Source organism: Castor canadensis, chromosome 15 (assembly GCF_047511655.1).
Source record: "Castor canadensis chromosome 15, mCasCan1.hap1v2, whole genome shotgun sequence".
Lineage (NCBI taxonomy): Eukaryota > Metazoa > Chordata > Mammalia > Rodentia > Castoridae > Castor > Castor canadensis.
Window position 1 is genome coordinate 88,609,996 of NC_133400.1, and position 7,594 is coordinate 88,617,589.

General features: G+C 40.1%; 1 protein-coding gene across 6 annotated transcripts in view; it reads left to right on the top strand.

The window, feature by feature from the left end:
- Prkcq (protein kinase C theta) overlaps nt 1-7,170 on the top strand; it is a 125,281-nt gene extending 118,111 nt beyond the window's left edge. For all 6 annotated transcript variants that reach the window (XM_074056713.1, XM_020182801.2, XM_020182800.2 and 3 more), the window contains 2 exons: nt 3,585-3,713; nt 5,930-7,170. In XM_074056713.1, coding sequence (XP_073912814.1) covers nt 3,585-3,713; nt 5,930-6,085 — 285 coding nt within the window. In that variant the 3' untranslated portion in view covers nt 6,086-7,170. The remainder of the gene's footprint in view (nt 1-3,584; nt 3,714-5,929) is intronic.
- Nucleotides 7,171-7,594: the final 424 nt, after the last annotated feature.

Sequence of the window (7,594 nt, forward strand, 5' to 3'; positions counted from 1 at the left end):
TGATAGCATTGTAGAATTGGAAATCAGGTTCATGGTTGCCAGGGGCTTGGGGACTTGGGGCAGGAGAGTGGCTGTGACTACATAGGGGTAGAAAGAGAAAGATCTCTTTGGCGACAGGACTGCTCATATTTTGCTTGTTGTGGTGATGCCACATATCCACACATGTGCCTAGAACATTGACTGGTTGCCAGATCCTGATTTTGACATTGTGCCATCATTGTGTGAGACATAACTATTGGAGGAGGCTGGCTGGAAGGCACAAGGTAGCTCTGTACTTGCTTTTCAATGTCCAATGAATCTGCCATTATTTCAAAAGAAAAAGCTTAAACAAAAAAGTAAATATAAGGCTAAATGACATGCAAATAAATAATAACGACATCAGCTGAGTGTCAATGGCAGAAGAATGATTTGCCATGAGAGTAGAAAATAAATTTGCATGAATAGAGCAGAAACCAAGACAAATAAAGACTTTTACAAAAGGAAAACTTTTAGGTGAGAGAGGTTTTTAAAACTCTTAGAACTTTGAGCTTGTTATTTTCCACATGAGTTAATAAAAATTCCACGTCCTTTCTCTTGCATGCATTTCAACAGTTGGGCTGATAAGAGTTAGTTTCCATTAGACAATTTGCCACCAATAAACCTGTCTTCCAGTCTAATCTCTACTCCCCTGTTGCTTTATAACTTTGATCCAACAGACCTCACAAAAAAGAGTTTTGCAAATATCGAAAGCCATACCATTTCCCAGAAATTTCCTGTAGGGAGGTGTGTGTAACATTGTGAAAGCCAGAAGCCATGGGTCCTCTGGAAAAGTTAAATAAGGCAGCATTTCATGACATCTACTGTAGTGTGACTACCAGCTTCTGTCCCCTTGAGCCCTCACAGGACGTGGGCTTACGTAACACACTGAGCAATTGCACTCAGGAGAGGCTGTGCTCCATCGTGCATCACAGCTGGGACACTTCATCCCCATTTATTCATCCAGGATATCCTGTCTGTTTGTTTGAAAGTGATGGAAAACTGATGGCCTTGAACAGATATGCACCTCCCTTTTCATAGAAATCTATGCCTGAGGAGGGACTGAAGAGGGAGGGTGGATTCCAGGTACAACCTGTCACAGCCATTGGTGGCCATCTTCCAGCAGCTAGGAACTGCTTTCTAGCCCCAACTGTCAAAGAAATTTAAACAAATTCCAACTACATCCTGTCCATTTACATAAGAATGTGCTATTTCCTATCAATGTAAACCACCCTTCCGAGAGCTTTTCCAGGCAAAAGCAAGCCTTTCTTCATTTCCTCAGTGTGCCTTTCTTGCCGCAGAGTCATTGACCTTGGCTTCCTTGAGCCATTGACCTTGGCTTCTGCAGGACTAGTCACCCTTCAAACTGTGGTTGGATCAGTTTGCTGCAGGGATAAAATCTAACACTTCACTGTTCTGTATAAAACTAGACAAAACATTGAACTTTGGAGCTGGAGATCAGATTTTCTCTTTACCTATTTTACTTTTAAAAATATTTTTATTACACAGGTACGGAATGCTCAGAAGGCTCTTTGTTATGATTATCTTGGTCCAAATGCCCCATATTTGCTGAAAAATCTAATTGAAAACCTGCCTGGTGCACACTTTGCCTGGGGAAGTTACTTCTAACTTCATTCCCTGAAGCATTTCATTATAACAGCATCAGCCACTTTGGGGCCCATTCTTGAGACACTTAGCCTTCTATCTAATCTTGTTTCTTCCAAATATCCTTAAGAGGTGGAGGTCAATCATTTATTATGATCATTTCCAGAGAAGAAATATGGGGCAAGTCACTTATCTCTCTGCTTCTTAAAAAAAAAAAATCAATCTGCTTTTTCATCTGTTGTCTCATTGGTTTTTGAGTCCACAAAAAAGTATAGCTGTGAACTTGGTGCCTTTCCTGTATGCTGAAAACAAGAGGCTGGTAGAATCTGAGGATAGAAGATGTGTGATCTGCAGATAAAAGGGAAAGACTGAATCCCTGAGCTAAAATAAAACTTTGCTCTTTTTTAAGTTGATTATCTCAGGTATTTTGTTGCAGTTATGGACAGCTGACTAACCCAAAGACATTGAAACTAGAAAAACTTATTCAAGATCAAATGGATAGTAAATCCTTTGGATAACGGCCTCCTGTTATTTCCTCTGTGCAGTGGTTTTCATAATCAGGGGCTCTGGAAGCCCAGGATTGCACAGAGTCCTCCATGCCCACCATATGATAAGGGGGAGAGAGGCAGTTAGATGCCAGGGACTTAGCAGTTGTATATTCTCGGCGGTTGTATGAACATTGCTCTTAGAACTTTAAAACAGATTCTCCTACTTTAGCAAAAAGAAAAAAAAGCTCCACTTTGCTACGCATGTTGTTTGGTCATTATGTTTTTGGTACAGCAGAGCCTCTGAAGATGTTCCTGTAGTCAACAATATCATAAGCAAAGCAGTGTTTTACAACACAGAGACAGGCTATACTGATAAGCGGTAAAAGCAAGAGATGAAGGTCAGGTCCTTGTTGGAGCCTCCTGGAAAATCCCTGCATTTCACCACATATTCTGTTTTAAATATCTATGGCCTCCTTAAAACATGCTGCTCTTTATAAACAAATATCTAGCTGACTAGGAATAGGGGTGACTACTCCAGACACCCAGAGGACCTCCAGCATCAGATGAAGTAACAGGAGAGAGAAAGAGAGGACAGTGCAAAGAGGAAAACCCATCTGTACCGGCTCAGAGGATCTAAGGAATGGAATTAGGATTAAGTATTACTCACCCGGCAGGTCTGCAGAAGGCAAAAGTGATTCTGTGTTAAGATGCCTGCGGAATCCTGAGCTGACTGCCCGGGACTAGTGGCTATTTTACCCATGTTCCATGATGCTGGACTCCTAAGAAGGCACCTTTGAAGAAGTCATACTTGACTGAGAGGCAATCAGTCCAAATAAATTAATCACTTGCTCTATGCTATTGGGTTTTTCAGAGAAGTATTTATAGTACGTAAACTTGTATGGGGGATATGTGCGTGTGTCTTTATATGTGTGTGTACATGCATGTGTGTATGCCTATCCATGTGCATACATGTGCATATATATGTGTGTACATATATATATGTACATGCAGTGGTATGCATGTATGGATGCCTGTCTGTGTGAGGGTGCATCTGTGTCTTTCATGTGTGTACATTGTGTGTACATGTGTGTAAGTTGTTGTTTCATTTAACCTTCAAAGCAGCCCTAGGAGAAGGGCACTTGCCTCACTTTACAGATGGGGAAACTGACTCAGGGTTCTGTCCCTTGCAAAGGATCCATAAATAACCCAGAGCAAAGCTGACCTCATGCCAGGTCTAGCTAATTGGAAATGTAGCATGTCTAGTGAAAAGAATAAGGAAGTCAAAGCCCGGACTCCGAACTGGCTCATTCAGGAAGAGTGTCAGAGCCAATCTGACCCTTGTCCATCTTCATAAAGGCAAGTAGAAAAATAAGTTTAGAAAAGCGAGAGACTTGTACACTGACAAATATAATACTGCCTGATGCTAATTGTTTCATCCCTGAAGAAGTAAACTGTCCCCTTTCTGCTCCTCTTCAGCTTTTTGTGAGAGAACCTGAAAAGAGGCTTGGAGTGAGGGGAGACATCCGCCAGCATCCTTTATTTCGGGAGATCAATTGGGAAGAACTTGAGAAAAAGGAAATCGACCCTCCATTCAGGCCTAAAGTGGTAGGAACTCCCCGATAGGGTGGTTTGATTTCTCCTTCCCTCACAAACTGTTGGCCAGATCAAGTAACAGATGCTCTGCACCCCTGCCCAGTCCCCACTTCCATCCAGCCCCCTCCCCAGGTACATTGTATTTCTTCAACACAGGCCATTTGGCTGGGGGCAGGGCGTGTTGGTCTTTCTTACAAAATTTAACCCCTGTGGCCAAAATGCACCCGCATGAAGAATGAATTATTGGGTGTTCTTGGGTTGAATATGTATTCAGGTGGCTGTCAAATGAGATGGAGTTTGGGCACACAATACACACATGCTTAATGGGCACAGTCTGGCTGACCCACACTTGTGCATAAACTCTGCATCCTACACGAGGAACTTTGAAGCCATTAACTTCCATGATATTTATTCAAGTTTACTAAACATTTGCAATGTGTTAATGCAACTGCATTCCCTAATGGCAATCATCGGGTGTTCTTCAGTTTAAGGAAGAAAAAATATATCAGTGTTAAGAAAAAGATAGGTCTTTATATTTCCATATGTAGATGCAACAGCAGAAGTCACTAGCCTACATCAGAAAGGCCAGGACAACCTGGCTACACACAGAATGAACCATCCTAAAGTGAAGACAAATGTAAAACAATGTTAAGATGGTGGTGGTTGTACAACAATGTGAATGTGTATAATGCCACTGAACTGCACACTGAAAATTAGAAAATTTTATGTTATATATGCTTTATCTCAGTTTTTAAAAATAAGTAATTTTTTTTCAGTAGAGTGGTAAATTTGCTTATTTTAACACTGGTGATTGCTTGGAATCTGGTAGTAATTACCTGGCTAGACATGGAATATCTCTATAAAGACTTTGCTGAAACAGCAAGGCCTCATGGGTCTCACAGCAAAGGTTGCATTCACCCTAGAAAAAAGTCAACCAACACTATAGTGAAGGGCTGCAAAACACAAATGCACCTTTTCCCAGGATTGGAATTGTCATTCTAAACATTTGTCCCAAGCGCTAAGGATATTTAACCAACTGGCCTCTAACACTCTGATTAGTTATAACAATATCATATCTAATACATGATTTATCATTTTCACTTTATTTAAGCTATCAGAACAACTTAATTCATGCCCGACCTTCTACTGCAGATTAAAAGTGATTTGATTCCACATAAAAATTAGAACTTTGTGCTCAGCGTGGTGCACTGGAGTTGGGGACAGGAAGATAGAGGTTTGAGGCTATCCCAGGCAAAGTTAGTATGAGACCCTATCTGAAAAACAAAGCAAAAATAAAAGGGCTTGGGGGCATAATCAATTGGTAGAATGCCTACCTAACAAGCACAAAGCCCTGAGTTCATTCCCTAGTACCACACATGCAAAAAGAAATCATAATTTTTATATAAGCTTACCTTGTTCAAGAATTCCCAGTTCTGCCAATAGAAAGGAATAGTTCTTTGCAGACAGGGACTATGAGCCATTGCTTCTTCAGCCCTGGCCCTTGGAGGCTGAAGCACCTAATCTAAGTTATGCTTATGTGTGCTCATATGACTTTCTTTTGTAAATGGTTATTCCCATAGTCCAAAGCTGAAGTGCATACCATACCAATCAGGATTTATGGTTAGTTATTTGTTTTTCCTTGCTCTCATTCTCTCGTTTTTGGTCATGAGAACCAATGAACCAGAAGGTTGAAAAGAGTTCATCCCAGTCTGTGTTGTCTACGGAAGACAGTCTATCATGTGTAGTAATAAAATTAATGTGGATAGAGAAACCAATAATAGCAAAGAATGTTGATAAAAGAACAGGAGAATACAATTATTAATGTCCCTTCCCACCTCCCTTCCCTCAGCCTCCACCCTACCTTCCAGGCTAACCTCCTCCGATATAGACTAAAAGGACCAAGCTCAAATTTGGACTCACCACTTTTCCAAAGGTCCCCAGTCTTTCTTCACATAAATTAGAAAGTAGGAGCATTATATACCCTATTGAATGTAACAGTGCAGTTCCTTTATAGGAATTTAATTTGACTACTAAAAGCCGGTGATTCAAGATCATACAGATGCCCAATACAAATCATTCATGGTAATCTCCAAGCACTACTTCAGCTTAATTTATCTGCACACGCCAGCATTGTCATAGACAGATTATAGCCTAGATAACTAAAATTAAGATTATGAATTTAGTGGCTAATATTCTTCTCTTTTTCTCCCCCCTCAACTCTGACCAAGAAATCACCATATGACTATAGCAATTTTGACAAAGAATTCCTAAGCGAGAAACCCCGGCTGTCATTCGCTGACAGAGCACTGATCAACAGCATGGACCAAAATATGTTTAGGAACTTCTCTTTCATTAACCCAGGGATGGAGGGGTTCATCTCCTGAGCCTCAGCTCTTCACAGACTGAAGGAATTCACCTTCTTGTGGGAACCGGCTCAAGCAACACTTTTTGGGTCCTTTTTTTGAAGTTGGAAGAGAAAAGAAACACTCAACAGTAAAGACTGAAAACTGTTAGCAACTCATGTGACTTTTTATCTGTAGCAGAAACCAACTCTACTTCACTAACGACAACACCCTGTCTTATCTCCTGGCATTTTTCACAGACACCCTTAAAGTTAGGTCATTAATAACCCTAGTTATGTACTTGAAAAATGGATGTCCATACTGTGAAAGATTTGAAACTTAATACTGCTCTAAATTATGACTCTATCCATGGGTACCAACTGCTGATCAATGAAATTCTTGGTGAATCAAGGAGTGAATGTAAACAACTTCTCAAGACTGAAACAGCCCATTGCTTGGTGCAGCATGGATCCCACTCAGCCACAGACAAACAGCCACTAACCATTTCATTCTGCATATACCTGTGGAGGTATAAATGACTTGAGGGGAGCTGAATAGGTTTTTATGGGATTTTCACAATAAACATAGCTTGTAACTTGAGATTTACAAATCTGATCATTGGTTAGCCATGAAATGTACAGGAAAAGAGGAAAATAGCAAATGGAGAGAGCTCATGTCAATGATAGGGAAGGTTGGCTAGAACACCTATGCAGGATATCTTGTCCACATAGAAATATAAGTTTACAGTCCAAAAAAGATAGTAATCTTTTGTTCCTGCCAATAAAACTCTGCTTTCTATCTATTCTCAGTTGATTTCAATGTCAGTGTAGTCATTCATTACCATCCTCACATCATGACAAGAAAAAAAAATGAAGTTCACAATTCTTCTAAGATAAAAGCAAACCAATCCCTTATCATACCATTACTGGTGATTTGATGCCAAGTCTCTTTAGGCATTATTCGAGATAAAGACCCATGCATATTATTTGCAGCAGTCGATCTCATTTAATTAGAATTCTAACTATATATTTGAAAGTATTTGTGTTGTTTGTATATTTTGGTAAAATGTGACTTAATGACAAAAGCAGATGTAAAAATGGAATTAAAAAACAAAAGATGCCTCTTAATAGTTTAATTGTTTCTGTCATATTGATCATCAAAATTTAGCCCAGCATTGAGTTGATGTTGTAAAATTTGGGAATCGTAAAAAAAAATCCCCAAATGGATGAGCCATTCAGGTAACTCATAATTACTGATATTATATTCCTCTTTCCCCTGAAGGAGTAGTCTACACGTGCTGCCCTCAGACTTCTGCTGGCCTCTCTTCCTCCAAAGCTAACCTCTTCACAGCCCTGTGGAATGTTCTCATTCTTCATCCACCTTTTTGCAGGTTCTATTTTTTCTGTACAGGAAGTGTTACCCCTGGATGTGGTTTTCCAGATGTTGCTTGGTTTGGGAGGTACAAAATCTAAGATTAGGACACTGCCCCTCATGCAGCAAATGACCCTCAATTAGTAGGACAATAGCAAGGAATGATTAACAAAGTGGATG